Here is a 17,432-nt window from a genome sequence, read left to right on the forward strand (position 1 = left end):
CTGCAGATATACCCTTGACATTAAGACAGGGGTGGGCAATCTCAGTCCACGAGGGCCGGTGTCCCAGCAGGTTTTAGATGTGTCCTCGAACCAACACAGCTGATTTAAATGGCTAAATTAGCTCCTCAACATGTCCTGAAGTTCTCCAGAGGCCTGGTAACGAACTAATCATGTGATTCAGGTGTGTTGACCCAAGGTGAGATCTAAAACCTGCAGGGACACCGGCCCTCGTGGACTGAGATTGCCCACCCCTGCATTAAGAGGTGGTCTGCCCCCTTCAAACCCACCAATCTTGAAGACAAGATCAATTCTCACTGTTCAGACTTCTCCTGCCACACTGTGTTTTACTTTTAGTTAAGCAAATGTCTACCAGACTAAGCTTTCTTCTTCACTGACGAAATGCACCCCATTACAGGGGAGGCCGCTCTAGAGTGGCTCTTAATCGGTCAGATATGAAAACAGAGTGTCTGCCTACAGCATAGCATGTTGCCTAATGACATATATATATATATACACACACACACACACACACCAGCCCCCAAAAGAGAATCCAAGCCCCCACTGAATCAGCAGCTTCTTCAATCTGCTTGGCCCCATTTCAGCTAGGCAACACTGACAGATAGCTACCCTTTTGCCCACGTACTTCTAAGAAACATCATGGCTGCAGGGGTTACAGAGCAAGTAAACAGTCCCACTCAAAATCCACAATGTAGTCATTAAAGGAGATTAGGTTTGACAAGTCCTACATAAACCAGGATGGAGAGGGTTTGAAGCATGGGTGGACACTGTAGAGGGTTAAAGAGGACATGAAATGCTACATATATAAAGGCTAATTTACATCATGGAGCCCTGCTCTCAAAAACTGACACAGAAAAAACTCTGTGTGTGAAGCTGGATTTAAGAAATAAGTGCTTAAAGTTCAAGTTTTAAAAATATGTTTAGCACCATCTTCTGTCAATACGGAACGTGACATCCTGTGGTTGGATGGTTGGTTGCGGCTAATAGCTAGCATGAACTAATGTAAGTCTAACTAGTGACAGAATCAATAAATCAGAGAAATCAGCTGATGTGATCTGCAATATTTTATGTAATAAAATAATCTTTCTTTGCCCAAGCACAGCCAAACAGTTTACTACATACATAACTACACCACACCACAAACATAACTAAGTTTCTTACCAAAGCACAATCGGGAACCCAATCAGCAGTATGTGGGCAGAAAAATTAGGTCGAAGTGTGCGATAGACAGAAAGAAAGCAAACAAAAACAAAGTGGAGGCTCTGAGGAAGAGATGCCACAATTTTTGGAGACCTTTTGTTTCTTCCTCACATTATCTCATTGACCTCATTACTTCATATTAGAAGTAAGGAAAAGCGAAGCCCAAATGTAAGCGGACATGCCGATGGATGTCAGGATTTCCAATCGTCTTCGGTAAGAAACCAAACAGTTTACAACATCACAGGTTACTACATGTGTACGCTCGTAGCAACCTGTGATGTTGTAAACTGTTTGGTTGTGTTGGGAAAAGAGAGAATATTTTATTGCATAAAATAGCGCTGATCGCATCATGCAAACATCTGCTTTGTCAGGTTATTATACGGCTCGGTGTTGGCTGGAGTGTTGGACTCCAGCTTTTCGGTCTGGTGACTCCAACAGGTTCTCCTCCACACATTCATAAAGTGCATTAGAAACCCAGACATTACGGCTAGCAGATGGATTTTCCCGTTTGAATTCAGCTAGCCAAACAACATAAAGCAACTTACTGCTAAGGAGACAGTGAAAATGGACAGTATATCCTCTTTTTCTAAACATAAAACTCATTGTTGCAGCCAGGGGCAGCACAAAAGTGATCCCCCTAAACTGACCTTAAGTTTTAGTGTCCTCATTTTCCCCTCAGTTATCGATTCTGTCACTAGTTAGCTAACATAAACTACTGTAAGTCTATTAGCCGCAACCAACCGCATGACGTTGCGTTCCGTACTGACAGAAGATGGCACTAAACATGGGTGGCAGAAGAGTGCTTCAATTATAAGAGAAACTTAAAAGACAGGGAGCTGGGTAACTGGTAACCTGATCTATCACCCTCAGAGCGACAGACGTCAAGTGCTGGAAGTGTGTAAAGGAGTACCATGACAAGAACACAACTACAGCAGTCCACTGATGAGAGACAGACTGCAAACAGCTTCCTGAGGGAAATGCACACACCTGGCAATGAGTACCTGAGCCAACTTTCCATTTTAAAACTATTCCCACCTTTAAAGTCTACACATTTTTAATGAGAAGAAATCCAACAGAGCAATATTCTAACACATCGTGTACCAAAGTCTTTCTAGAAGCTGACACATGGCAGCCATTTTAAATGACCACAAGAACTTATTTAGCCAGTCAGTTTGAATTATTATTGTTTTTTCCTCTGGAAGTTTAAATGACACCTTCTCTGATCTAGAACTTTCATGTACAAGTATGAGTTCAGCACTCTTTGAGTGTTATGTCTCTATTGCAACCTTGTTTTAATAGGTATTCATGTTAGCTCATAATACAAGAAGTGACGAGAGAAAAATTAAGTGCAGTTTGCTTTCGCTGACAGATTGCTGTGGGTCATGTTTAAAATGTTCCAACTATGTATACTTTCATAGTATTGAATTGCTTTTGTTCACATTTTAATCCCATTCCCTAAATAGTATACGACTGAATGTGGTGCACAAAAATTCACAAGATTGTCAACACTCCCCAGACTCTATCCTGAGAGTATTCACCTTTAGCAGCATCCATGGAAGCTACTGGAGTCTGGGGTTTTGCAGGCTCCTTCATGGCCTTCTGAGCTGGATCGGTTTTAGGGAGCTGTGGCGGATCTGGCAAGGCAGGCTCGGGGGCAGGGGGAGGTGCTTCCTCGGCTGCCACAGATGCAGCCTCATTGGCCATGGAGCGTGTGGTGATCCTTCCCTTACGGCGTCCCTGGCTGTTGGCAGTCTTCCTGCCACGCGGCGTGTTTTGCTCCTTTCCGTCGTCGTCTTCCCCACCGTCACACTTTTCTTTGTCCTTGCCAATGTCCCTGTGGTTTTGGACAGGGAAACACAGCTTTTAGCTGTTGGTACTACAAATATCTATTCCCTTTTGGCTCCGCAATAACAAGCTCTCTTACGGTAACCTGTTCTTTCTCCTCGCTGACTGAACACACACACACACACACACCTTATTAGAGATTGGGCGTAGACAATCTGGACAGACAAATTTACAAGTTAGCAAGTTATCTGTCTATTAGCCAAGAACCACTAATAAACACTGCAATACACCTTAATTTAAAGTACAAAAGTGTACAGGGTCCCTGGGTATCAAAAGTGAACTCTTTCCTAATAACTACAGCTAACTGAAAGCAGTGAAATATAATACAGCATATGTAACCATGACATCCTTTCTCACAGAGTGAATGGATCAAACACTGACATCAAACAAACAGGACTTTTACCTGCAGGGCCTAATGGTGACATGAGGACAAACAACTATTCATAACTCACCTAGAATCCTCCTTTTCATCTTTCTCTTCCTCGTCCTTCTTTTCCTCGTCCTCTTTTTTCTCTGACTTCTCAGACTTGTCCTCTTCGTTCTTGTCGTCTGACTTGTCTTCTTGTGAGGGACGTGTTATTTGCTGAAGACAAGAGAATATGGGGGAAATATTGAGCAAAGCATTAAGAAGTAGCATTAAGTACAGTGTGGATTAGTTAAAGACATTTTATTTGTTCAAACTTAGTATAATCTCTAAAAATGCATTCTTCATATGAAAATGCAGAATCTGACAAGATTTTTGGTAGTAAAAGCTTTCAGTTCATAATCTGCTTGTAGTCAAGGTGCCACTGAACCACCGTGTTTGTGTAGGCTTTGCTTCCATGTAGTTTAACAGCCCGTGCGGAGCACAAAAAACAGGATTGCATTTGCCAGAATGCACCAGATAACCATCGACTAACATCTTAGCAATGTAGCTTCTGATTGTCCACTTTAAATTATCTGCATTCACAAACAACAACCAGCGGATATGAATGGGAATTTTTGCCTGGATATCCGTTGGCTACACTGGAAGAACCAAAAAAATTGGCCGCTCTCCCAGAGGCTACAGACGAAAGTCAGCAGACCAGCCGATGGCTTCCAAGATTGATATAAATCAAGAACTCAAAGAGAGAGACTATTATACAGGGCAAAGTCTTATCAATACTTCAATTCAAATGTAAAAATCTACCCAGTAAGACACTTCAAGCAGTTCCAACCACTACAAAAGCATTTTATCTTTCTCCCCCCTCAAAGGGCTTGTTTTACCTTCCGCCAGTCTGATGCTGCTTCACTATCATACAGCACAACCTAAACAGTAAGGTTAAATGTTCAGTAATAAAACGATAAAAACAAATGTTGCCCCTCATTGATTACTCTTACTTTTCATCTGCACAAATTACAGCAAAACTCAAAATATGGCAGAAGATTAACAGGCTTTGTACACTCTTCTTTAGATGTGACCCTATACTGTATCTTCATTATCCAGCATAAACAACCGACATTGCAGACAGTGTCCTCTTTTATGTGTTTGTACTAATTACAGAATGAAGAACCCTGATGTGTGGCCAGTTCTCGTGTCTCACTTAACTATTCATGAACTTTATAATCGTACTGCCAACAGATAACAAGAACAGCTTGAGACAGCTTGAGTAGTCCTGCAAACAAACAAACAAACTGGATCAAAGCAAATTAGTTCACTTTAATATTAAACCTATACGAATGGGGTGAAAATATCATTTGTATGTGAATTAAAAAGAAAAACAAAACACAAGCCAGATGGAGTGATTGAGGACAGAGCAGCATTCTTTATCATCATTGCTGGCGTGGTTCACCACAGAATGCTTTCTCCTGCCTGTTTCAGTGAAAGAGCTGCACTGCAACAAGTCTGGCTACGCCAAGCCAAAGATTCCATGCTGGTACCAGATGGGGCCAAGGAATGTGTTTCGCTCAATGGTAAAGGCAAAAGATATGGGCAGGAAAATAGAATGAAGACACGGGTACCACTTAGGGGAGAAGAAGAAGAAAAAAAGGATGTGGCTGTCTTGTCTATTTTACAAAAACATGTCTCTGCACACAAGGAGTCTGGCTGTCTTGTTATACAGTAAAATCTACACAGCACAAAAAAAAGCAATAAGAAAACTGTAACCTAGTTTAATGGAGTCAGCCCTGACTCCTGTAGAACAATAGTCTGTGTTCAACTTGAAGAACTAGTGGCTGCTTTAGCCAGTCTGATAGTGTATCGGAGGGTTTTTACATCATAATGGACACACGCAAACACAGAAGAAATCAAATCAACAGTATGCGAGAAAACTGCATGTGGCGCTGTCCTCAACTTTTCCCATAAACTCTATTAGTCTGTACACAGAGCTTCCTTTAAATTAATTGTCCACATAACTGGAAACTTTGATGGTTCGTGGTTGATGTCGTTGCAATTTGCTGTTTAACTGTCAAAACTGTTGATCACAAGCTACTTAAAAAAATATATCAATGTAATCCATGCTATCCATGTAACAATATTGCATAATATAGTGCCTATAGTGTAATTGACTGATGACCTGTCCAGGGTGTAAACTTGCCTCTTGTGACCCTAAGTTGGATATGCAGTTAAGAAAATAGATGAATGAATCGATCGTGCAGTATGATGATGCAGCCCTTAAGTGCTGCATGCCTGAAGCTGGGATTACTAGTGGATGGATGGATGGATGGATAGAGTACAATCTATCACTTGGATTTAACTCTTGACTCACTGTCTACCTACAGTAGCATGAGACGCTTGCTTTTTGGTCAGTTTTGCCAATTCACAGACCTTTCTTTGCAAAGGACAGCAGCCCAGTTTATTCTCCCCATGCATGTCCTTCTGTGAGGCGCTGTTCTGGTTTGGTCAGGGAATGCTCGTGTTTGCTTTGGAGATGGCCATAGAGCCATGGCATTCCTGCCTCTTCTCCCACACTGCGTAAAGAGCTTCTACACAGATGTTCTCCCAAAGTCAGTGAGTCCCTGTGGCTCTGTGGCTCTTCAGTGTTTTTGAATGAAGCTCTTTCCTGACCTGTCTTGAATATTTTAAGAGTTTTAATTTCTGCCCTCTTTTGCTGATTCACAAGTTGTATTTAATTTAGGAAATGACAGAGCCACAAGTCAATCTTCTTTTTCCTACCACAGAACTCAGGCCACCCGAGGAATCTCTCACTCTTTCTACAAACCATTCCACTGTGGGAATAGGAAATTTTAAAAAAACAAAAAGATTATTACTATGGATCATCTACAGTCCTAATATTCATTAGTTATTGCTATCACACATAAGACAAATACTAGGAAAACACATTTTTATAAGGATTCTGGTAAAGGAACCCAAAAATTATGGAAAAGATTAAAAACTGTCAAACCACTCCAAGTTCTATGAAAATGCTATGCACACCTGATGGTTTCTCCTAAGCACAGTGTAGCAACTTGTCCCAAAAAAAAGAAAAGAAAAAAAAGTTGCCATGGTTACTATCCAGCACTGCGTGGGGAAGAACTATAAACCAATAAAATCTACTTCATGGCTTCAAAAACTGGCAGGAAACTGAGAAAGAGGCTATTAAGGAATACTGTGGCAAAACAAACTGAAGGTCAAAGAGTAATCACCTTGCACAAGTAAAATGGTACAACCTGCAACCTCAGTTCATACCTTATGTGTTCTGTGTCTAGCTAAGAAATCACTTCTACTCCTTTACCACTGCTCATACAGAGGTTTCTTCTGAGTGTCGACACCTAAAGTGCCTATATAAACGATGATGGGTGACATCAGTATCATCATTTTCCCTGTTTACTATGGTTTATAAGGGTCCACCTGGGTCTGAGTTGAGCACATTTTCTCATTTAGGCGAAAGTGGTTTCTTCCAGGATAAGGTCGCCCGATCCCTATGTAGCTATGCGACTGGTTCTTATACAGCGCTACTACTACTTGAGCACACAAAGCTCTTTACACAACATGCCTCATTCACCCATTGATACTCAGATAAATGCATCGGAGAGAAACTTGGGGTTCAGTATCTTGCCCAAGGATACTTAAGTGTAGTTTATGATCAAGCAGAGGTAGTGCATTCGCTATCCGCTCCACTCCATTCGCTGTCTGCTCCACTCCAGGGTCTGCCCATCTGCCTGCAGAGAGGTCTGTTGCCAGATGGTGGCACTGTAAAAGTATGTGCTAAAACCAGTTCTGTGGGCCACTCTTGCTTGTGCTGTTGTTAGTCAGCCAGCTAGCGGTGGAGGAGAGCGAAGTTATAACATATAAAGATCTGTAGTGAAACTGAGTGGTAAAAACTATGACAAGTGTCACTTCAACTACTGCAGCCAAGTATCAAATAGCCAACCTTCAGATTAGTAGATAACCTGCTCTACCTGCTGAGCTACAGCCGTCCCAAAAGTTTTGAGGAGAACAAAAATTATGTGGATTTCAACCTTTGGTTTTCCACACAATTTCAGTCAAGTTAAATGCATATGAGGTACATGTTTAACAAAGTTCTCCAATACTACGACTAAAACACCTAATGAGGGAAGATCTATTGGAAGAATAGCTCCATATAAAGCCTCACCGATATTGGGCTGTCACAGATATACTGAATCTCAGTATATGCCATCCTGTTTATGTACAGGTATGAAAACATAATGCAGCAACAAAAAAAAAATTGGGATCATTTCAAAATGGTGCCATGACAGAATTTTTCCAGTAGGGGCTCCATTGTTTATGTTCCTTAGCACTGTCTAATGCACTTGAACCAAAGTAACACCACAGCTGAGGTAACTGTGGCTTTGTGGTAACTGGGGATGTATGCTTCAGTGGGAAATAACTACATCGTAACTGCAATCCCCTCTGAAACTCTACCTTGTAACCTTCAGCATAACCCGATGTATACCTCCTCAGAATTGTAACTACATGTTGGGCTGCAGCAGCGTGCAGCTACCGTGATTGGCCTCTTGAGAACCATCAATTCCTCCTGTGCATTTCCAGCTATGTTTTTACCACAGTTTTGGGATTTATCAGTAAGAGATTAACAGCCATCATCCCAGTAATAATGAATAATAATCACTTCATCAGTATAAGGACTCACAAGTGACAAAAATTATCTGGACTTATGTGAGGTAATGTACAAAAAAGTGAAAAAACTTGAGAGACAAATATGTTTTCTTCTGGGGAAAAACAACTAAACAAAACAACCTGACCACTAGAAAGAGTGGAGACCCAGGAGGGAAAAAAGTCTCAGCATTTTATTTGTTTCCATCGGCTGACACTGCATTTAAAACACCGGGACACGACCACATGGTGATAACACATAATGCAGCAGCACAACAGAAATGCTGGCAATGACGTTCGCCACTTGCGTAGGTTACTTTGTAGGCTCTACAGAGATTCCTCGCAGAAATCCAAATTAGACCAAAGTTGCTAACTTTTTGTGAACTACACTGTGGAGCAGCTCATGAACCAATTACCACAGCAAAGCAGGACTCCGCATCTGAAAAACAGGGCTGATGGCCTGTTGGTGGAAAAACACGAGATGGGCAAAACAAAATAAGATTATTGTCCACAGATTAAAAAAAAACGCAAAGCTAAAATGCGATGCTAAGTATATTTGGTTGACCTTTAATATACCTGGGCACTATGCCAAAGTAAAGTCTAAGTGTGGGAAACTCAGTATCAGCTGATATATTGATATCTGAATTTGCTCTCTAAAATTTGTATTGGCAATCAGCCAAAAACTCTAGGATCAGTCAGGGTATAGTTACATTGTTTTAATAAAGTTCCAGAAATGTATTTAATTATTGTCAAGGTCGAGGCTCGCTGAAGCCGCTTAAGCAGAATGATGTGGCCCGACATCTTACAACATCTCATATTTTTATTCAACTTGTCATCTGCTCGTGTATCTACTTGAGGATTAAATGTGCTTAAATATGCTAAATCTGTTAACGTGTAGCTAATGTCACCGCATGAACATGACATTGAACCAATTTCCAATATTTTCTCAAAGCACATACAAAACAGGCATGACCACATATCATGGATTTGAATTTTTTTCAAAAAGAAGAAAAAAAAAACATAGCAGCAGAGGTCCTAATACGTTTCAATAGGCAGGCGAAGAAACAGGCAACAGAGGAATCAAGAAATCAACTCCCAGACTAAAGCAACAGAAGTAAACTGGCTTCAACTCAAAACTAAAAACTCTGGTTTTACAGTTAGTGACATACCTGTAAGCTCATTTGCTGGTCATAAAAATCCCTTTCCTTCGCTGAGAGCCACAGCTTACCAGTGGTGCAAATGAGAATTTACCCTCCGGTGCTTCCATAGCGGTGGTAACGGTAGCAGTAGAGGGGGAGGACAGCACCATAGTAGAGCTCCTTAGAAGGGCTGCCGGGCCACGGCACAACCACACATATTCCGGGAAAGCGTGTCATCAGGCCGCTTAAGCCGCCCAAAGAATTGTCCATCTCACATGCACACACTAATCTATGCAGGGTCACTCAAGGTAATCCCTGCCGAGCACTCCTCTTTGATTGGCACTCACAGCAGCACAGTGAGATTTTTGGGCCCGTCAGATGGCCGGGCTGTACCAACTCAGCAGTCTCAGAGAGGGGTGAATATCTCTTTCTCTCGCTCTCACTCTCAGAAGAACAGAAGAAAGAGGAAATGGAAAACGAGGAGGAGAAAAAAAGAGAGAGAGAAAAAAAGCAGCACACAGCAGATAAGCTGCCAGCGCTGACTCGGTCTCACTGAGGATTTTTTTCACTCAGCTTCACTCACTCGCCCTACATTCCACTGCTTTACTCTTGCTCACTCTTGTCCTTTTTCTTCCAACTCTAATGACTCACTCTGCTCACTTGAGCTGCAGTTGTTAAGGCACAAAAAGCTTAAAAAGTGCACTACGTCCTGATGTGCATTATTCCGAATATTAATAATAATTCATTGTATATGGGAAAAAAAACAACACACAGAATTATTTAATGAACTGCCCTGAATCACAGGATGATGGCATTTTACTTTAGAAGTGACAAAAGAACTAAATATTTTCATTCCGAAGTGACAAAAATTACAAATTGCTCACATTACACTTTGATGTTTTCTAGTGAGCTAAAAAAGTAGACCTGGGCTAGTTAAGTATCAATCAATGTTCATCAATCAGGTAAGGACCCTTTATAGTTCATCTGTGTATGAAAGAAGACTCTGAGAGCCATAATCACTCTGACAATTTAAAATAATTTCAAAGAAAGGGCCATTTACTGTATACAGCCTTCTTTAACATCCATTACACTGTTTGGAAAAGCAGTTCGGAATCTGCATCAATCAGCATCTGCAACAGAGCCGACTTGCTTATTATGCATGCAAGTAAAACGGTTAATGTAAACGGTGTACAACAATCCACCACATCACATACCAGCGTCCACAAGTTAAACAAAAAGTGGTTTCAACAAGTCCAACCAATCATGAGTTCAGAAACTGGCGATACAGAAAGACATTTCTCTGCTCACAGTTGGCCTCGTGTGTCACAGAAAAGTCAAGTTCTCTCTCAGCTGCTGGCAGCTTTTTTGCTTATGTAGAGAAATAGTCTACAACCAACCCATTGTACTGCACAGTAGATGTACGCCACAGAGACAGAATGTCCTGTACACAGACTATAGTGAACTGGGGAAAGTCCAGCAGGGAGGAGAATAATCCAACAGAATGTGTTGGCTGACATTTGGCACTGATTTTAATCAGAGTTAGGAGATGGCTGCACTTAAAATGATGCAGCCAAGACAACAATCATATGTATGTCTCTCTAAAGGTTTCCTTTTGGCATCAACAAAGTTTACATTCCATATCTGACAGTGCTCGCACACTGAGGCTTCAAAGGAAGACGCGGCTCCGCTTTGTCTCTTTGCTTGATGCCGGGACAAGTAAGTCTTTTGAGAGACCCATGCGGCAGATGAAAGTAGCATCATCTCAAAAGAATTCCAGCTTACTCTGAATTATTCACAAAAATATGGAATTATTTCATGTCTCTGAATCACTGTTCTGTATTTCTGCACAGCTTTTCAATCATACACCTCCTTTTTTACTCACTTTTCTTTGCTGTGTGTTCTAGCATTGCAGATTAATGTATCTCCACTTTTAAAATAATTAATAAAATTTTCAACAAAGCAGCACTCTTCATGGCTTTGCATGATGCTGATTCCGTGCCAAAAAAAAAACTGCTGGTTAGATTAAAAATGAAGAGACGTTTTAATAAACTCGTTCATCTATACAGTGTTGCCTTTTAAGAATTTAAGAAACTTAAGTCAGACCAACAGTGTCAGGTTACCCAATCCTGGAGGACATTTTTCACTGTCCAAACTTCACTGCACACTTTAATTTATATTTCAGTAACTGAGAGGTTATTCATATTTTATCATGTACAGATAGCGTTTGTGTCAAACTGAACCCATACAATAATCCCACTACTCGTAGCTTAAGTAAATGTCACCCTGCTTTCAGGTTGCTCTCTCTGGCCCTTGAAGACTGCGAGCAAAGCAGAGTCTGGGGTGTGGTCCTTGTATAATATATGTAGCATATGTGTATATTTATCAGCTGTCAGTCTGATGAGAAATGAAACAGATGTGTAAGAGTAAGACGAAGCCAATGCTGCAAACTCAGCATGTGAAATAATCACATGTCATGGCCAGATGCAAACGCTGTGCCCATCCATAACAATGGTTTTAATATAAGGCCAAGTGACATACTATATAATTTGTTATTTCCAGTGCTTACAGGGTGTTTTACTGCTAAAGTTGACCTAATTTCCTATTAATAAAAGAAGCCTGTGAAAGACAAATCCATCATCGTGTTACTGACACTAGTAAAAAGAAAATAAATAAAACACATGAACTCTGTAAATCTTGGGTGAATCAGGTTGGTTTGATTTAAGTGAGGGTGTGATTTAAAGGTCTAGTTTAAGTGAGGGTGCTCCTTGTACAGCATGCAGAAGAAAGGATGCACAGCACCCTGTGGCCCACTGAATTCACCGCACCTATGCTGCTCTCACATAACACAGAGATTTGGTTGGTTAGACCATTAAGACTCTTTAATGTCTGATCCCAGTGTATCAGACATTTAGGGCTGCAGTACCAGTGTGAAAATAGCGACATCTCTTTTTTTAAAAGTGTTTGATTTACCTGGTTCCTCCTCCGTCTTCCATAGTTTCGCCTCACCAGTGTCTTGTAGTTGTTGTTCTTTTTGGTCAAGTAGTAGTATAGGACACAATCAGCAACACACTGAAACAGGAATATCAAATTTAAGAATTTCCAGTTCTTTAACCTGGTTTATTATTATCAACTATCTATTTTTTTCCCTAACAGATGTGTTTGTTTTTCAGCTGAATTGTACAAATTGTAGGTCATATTAAAGGTGGAAAAGGTTTGAAATTTATTGCGGTCTTATTTGTTTTAACATAAAAAATCCTGGGTGTGTTATGCTTTTTATATCCACTGTAAGTGTACAAAGAAGTCTGCTTTATAGACATCACTTCATTTATTTTTTATTTACTTTCTAACACCAACTTATTTTTATTTGCTGATGGAAGCTTCTTCATTATTTTCTATTTTATTCTATTTTGTGATGCAACTGTATTTGCTTTTTAGGGCCTGAGCACAAAACGTTCAAAGGCCCTATTGTATCTGTTCCGTTTATTATTATTATTTTATGTCTTTGATCGCCTTTTTGAGGCTTTATAATGCTAAAAAAAAATCATAAAATTTTGCACATGTGTCAGGTCTGGTGAAAATTTACATATTTTATTGGATTCACATACAGAGAGCAGGAAATGGCTCAATGGCGTCACTTATGATAGTACAACCAGCGCATGGTTTGAGCTACATGAATGAAATTTGGTACACACGTGTAACATGCCAAGAGGAACAAAAAAGTCTGGGGGCGTTCAGCAAAATTCGACCACATCACGCTTGGAGGTACACCAGAATGGGAGGGCCCTCTCATTGCTGCTTGCAGCTTTAATTATTTCTATTTTTTGTATTTTATTATTCCATGTATCTACTAATTTTTTCGTTTTTGGTAAATGTATTGATTCTTACACAGGGCCCATCTCCCAGAGCAGTCAAAGCACTTCATACTTTTATTTTGCCGGGTATTATTTGTATTATTGTATTACTTATTATTGGCTACTAATGTAGTTCAGAGTGCTTGAAAGATGACTTATAAGTCATCTTTCAAGCACTCTGAACTACACTGACCTGCATATAAAGTGCCATACATATAAAATTTGATTGATTTGCAGACCTACAAAAATAGGAACTAAAAATGAACACATAAATTTGTTACAAAAGATCAGAATAAGCAGTCTTATGACAAACACTTTAACTGCAGTTTACCTTTCTTTCAAGATAGGAGGCAATCAGGCCAAAGTTCTTGGGGTGTTGGACAAACCTGCACAAACAATCCACAGATTATGCATGTGCCAAAACCACAAGAGCAAGCTAGCATTAAGTCCCATAAACCACATCTGAAGTACAGGGACACACTGCGGCTGTAATATCTTGTGCCGCCAGCAAAACGAAAACAACTCACTTCTCCTTGAAGATCTCCTTTTCGTGTTCGGTCCAAACATTCATGAACTGCCGGGCTTTGTACACCTTCATCGGGTCATCCATCAAGCCGTTCATGTTAATGAACTTCACTCGCCTCTGCTCAGAGTCATACATCATGGGTGGGATGACTGACAGCTGTCTCATCTGCTTCTCGTTGTTCTGTGGAACACAGACAAAGCGGCCTCTGTTACCCCTCTTAATCAATACACCACCTTACAGCTTACTCATGAAGATTATGTGCTTTATGATTTGAGGTGATGTAGTAAGGGAGATAAAAGAGACATCTCTCCCTCTATGTGAGTTGGAGAGCCTCCTTTTACAGTTTCACTCCTTTTTGCTTAACCAGCTGTTTCAGTTTCACATTAAAAGCATTATACCACATAACCAGTGATGCTTTTATTGTGAAGCAGTTACAGAAAGACTAGTGTGGTTACCGCAGAATCAGCAGAACTCATTATCATCTAAACATTTCTACTTTCTGTTTGGCGCAATTGGGGGAAAAAAAAAAAAAGAAACCCTCAGAGGGCCAGAGTGGCTGAACTGGTTACAGCTGCTCATGACTCTGGCATAGGAACCTCATAGCACATTTCAAATTATGTCCACTTAATACCCACCTCCTGCTCAGAAAGCCCATCTATGATTTCAGAAATCTCATGTTCGCTTCTTGCAATTGTTGCAGACAGACCTGTTCCCCTTTGTCCAACCCTGTGAATAAGCAGAGTTATAAATGTTACAGTATTGATCATTTATTTCAAATGTTGTCAAAATAATGTAAAAAAAAAAAAAAAAAGAGAGAGAGAGAGTAATCCATAACATCTGTATAGAAGCTAGGTGATATTGACACCCTTTTAAAAAAAACAAACAAACAAACAAAAAAAAAAAAACAAACCTCCAAACTCAGGGACAAATTGCTGAGAAAGGGAAACTTTGGACTTTCAAAGCCCTCTTCAAGATCAAAATCCTTGTGCCCATTATTAATGAAGAAAACAGTCTCCCTGAACAGTTATTACTGGCTTCCTCCTTCACGGTCTAGCAGTCTGCATAAACAGCGCTGACATAAACACTCTTACGTGGATATTTCAATTAAAGCACAAAGCGCCAGTGCCAGGAACAACCAGACTCTGGACCCTGACCCCGTCTCAAACCCAGAGAGCCAAAGCAGGCCATTACATACCACCAAATGCCCTCCATTTAAGAGATCGCTGAACAGGCCTCTTAAAGACAGAAAAGGCAATTTTAACATCTAGGTGTAGTGCCAGTTCTTGTTGTTAATGTATCAAATCCCTGCGAGAGTGAAAATTCACAGTGGCGCCTTCAGTTTTAATCACATCCAGCGTACACTATTCATTTTTTATGATTTTAACTCACGCTACGTGTTTTGATCAGACTCCATGCATGACTCCTCGCTACACAGTACAACCAGCCATGTGGACTTCACTCTGAATGTAACCACAAGCATTTCACAGATCATTAAATTGATTGGTGAAAAGAAAATTAATCAAAACTGAAAATAAAACCAATTAGTTTCAGTTTAACCCTAATCTGTATGTTGACCTCTTTAAACCAAATCCTCACTTTGCCAAGTTCAAAAGGCATCAGTGTGTTTGTGAAAAAAGTACCAAAAATATCTAACCATATGTCTCTGGGTTTTTTTTTTTTTTTTTTTACATTTTTACCTCTGGAAGCGTTCCTGCTGCTCTCTCTGCTTGCGGATCTCGGGGAATTGCCTTTCATAGTACTCCCGTGTTCTGCTCTCCTTGGCTTTGCGTCTGGGGTTGTTCTCCATTCGCTCCACCTTCTTCTCCCATGCTTCCATCAGCTGGTCATAACGCTGGCAGATCTTCTGTTCCTGTGTACACAGCATGAAACATGCACGACTACATCAAGAGGGGGTTAAGTTAAACTTCAGGGATATCAGTGTGTCCATTCAGGTTACACAAATAATCTAGCTCCTCCAGCGTGGCACATCAATAAAAGCAGCGGCTCCCAACACAGTCTGAGGAGTGTGGAGGAGATACCAGCAGATGTGCTGTTACACAATGAGAGCCAAGCAGGGCTGAGCAGACTGCTGCTGAACATCAGAACTGGAAGACCACTACTGGCGCCCTGTTCTCATTGCAAATGAGAGCAGGTTCACACCGAGCACATGTGACTGACATGAAAAAGACTCAATGGTGAACGTTACACTGCCTGCAACACCATCTGTCTTTTGAGAGTTTGGACTGAAAACAGGCACATGAGTAGTCCGCTGCATGTAAAACTCAGACTCGTCTGTACTGGTAAATGTCGGCGGCGTTACCAATCACCTACTCCCCTGGGATTATATCACAGGGGTTTTCTACATCCACATCCCTGCCTGGATGTGATAGGCCTGGATTTCCGCAACACAGGTATCTCATGAGTGTTTCTCCAGACTCCTCGGTCTCATCTTAAGTTATTAAAATCGGGGGAAAGGACCCTTTTTATTGTGCTGTAGTGTACCATTCACCTGCTCCAAACAGCATGACAAAAAGGATTTTAGTGACTTTTTTTTAAATCATCCACCCTAAAACTGTTGACTGGTCGTAGTCAAGGATTTTATCATCCATACTGATAATGACTCTGGACGCTTTTAATTTTATCCAGCCCAACTGTCCTTTGGAACTCGTTTTTACTTTGGGTCTGTTCGTTGATTCTCTCTGTTCTGAGGACATTTTTATTTCCAACCACTGCAGTGTTATTTTTAATTTATCTGTGACTGTGACACCGTCTTCAGCTCACTATGAGGTCTGCTCTTATTAAAATCTTCTACTGCCAGCACGTTTTCTGAGGCTTTAATTTATTTTTATTCCCTTATAATGATGTAGATATCCTAACGGATCATTTTAATGTATATAAGATTTTAATTCTTTTTATCTTTCTGTTGTTTAGTGTAACACTGAGGGCCATGGGAGCACTGCAATTTCAAATTCCGGTCTATTATCTGTACATATGGTTTTTGACAATAAAGCTGACTTTTGACTTTGACTTTATTAACATTGCCTTTCTATTTTAGACTATATCTATCCTTTTAAAACAAGATCAGTACCAGTTTTACAGTCCTCTGCTACACCTACTGCTCCTATACTCTTAAATGAGGACTGTCAACGTTATCTTTCCTTTTTTGTTGATAAAGTCAGAAATGTAAGAAATAATATCTTTTCCTCAGCATCTATGTTGATGGTTCCCACACCAGCTCGGCCAGTTATCTTACGCAGCTTTGGAGCAGTAACTTTACCTGAGCTAGTGAAGCTTATTGGTACAATGAAAGCCTCTTCTTGCTCTCTGGACATTTTACCTACATCTTCGTTGAAAAATGTCTTACAGTGCATTAGTTCCAGTGTGCTCACTATTGTCAATGTTTCACTGGCCTCCAGTAAGGTACCTACCGATTTGTTTGGCAATTTTTTTAAAGAAACTTGATTAAGGAACCTCTAGTTTTACTTTATATGCACATCAAGTCTCTGGTTCGTTCCTGTTTTTGTCATCTAAAAAATATTGCCAAACTAAGATCCATTGTGTCACGTCCTAAACTGGAAATGATCATTCATGCTTTGGTTTCATCACGATTGGATTACTGCAATGCACTGTATACATGTCTTAGCAAAGCCTCCAAAGAACGCTTGCAAGTTCTTTAAAATGCTGCTCTTGATGCAGCTATACTGGCTTTCGGTCTACATCAGAGTGAAATTTAAGATTCTTTCACTGACTTGGAGAGCTCTTCGTGGACAGGCACTAGGTTATATCAGAGGACTTCTGTACCCATAGGTCCCCGAGGTCCT

The 17,432-nt window shown here is 40.5% G+C and overlaps 1 protein-coding gene across 5 annotated transcripts in view; it reads right to left on the reverse strand.

Moving 5' to 3' along the window:
* ncor1 (nuclear receptor corepressor 1) overlaps nt 1-17,432 on the reverse strand; it is a 64,500-nt gene that overhangs the window by 22,272 nt on the left and 24,796 nt on the right. For all 5 annotated transcript variants that reach the window (XM_063485881.1, XM_063485879.1, XM_063485882.1 and 2 more), the window contains exons 10-16: nt 15,309-15,481; nt 14,247-14,337; nt 13,613-13,791; nt 13,417-13,471; nt 12,205-12,303; nt 3,516-3,646; nt 2,757-3,052 (exon numbers count right to left, since the gene is read on the reverse strand). In XM_063485881.1, the coding sequence (XP_063341951.1) occupies nt 2,757-3,052; nt 3,516-3,646; nt 12,205-12,303; nt 13,417-13,471; nt 13,613-13,791; nt 14,247-14,337; nt 15,309-15,481 (1,024 nt within the window). The remainder of the gene's footprint in view (nt 1-2,756; nt 3,053-3,515; nt 3,647-12,204; nt 12,304-13,416; nt 13,472-13,612; nt 13,792-14,246; nt 14,338-15,308; nt 15,482-17,432) is intronic.

This window comes from Pelmatolapia mariae, linkage group LG10_11, assembly GCF_036321145.2.
Source record: "Pelmatolapia mariae isolate MD_Pm_ZW linkage group LG10_11, Pm_UMD_F_2, whole genome shotgun sequence".
NCBI classification, from domain to species: Eukaryota; Metazoa; Chordata; class Actinopteri; order Cichliformes; family Cichlidae; genus Pelmatolapia; species Pelmatolapia mariae.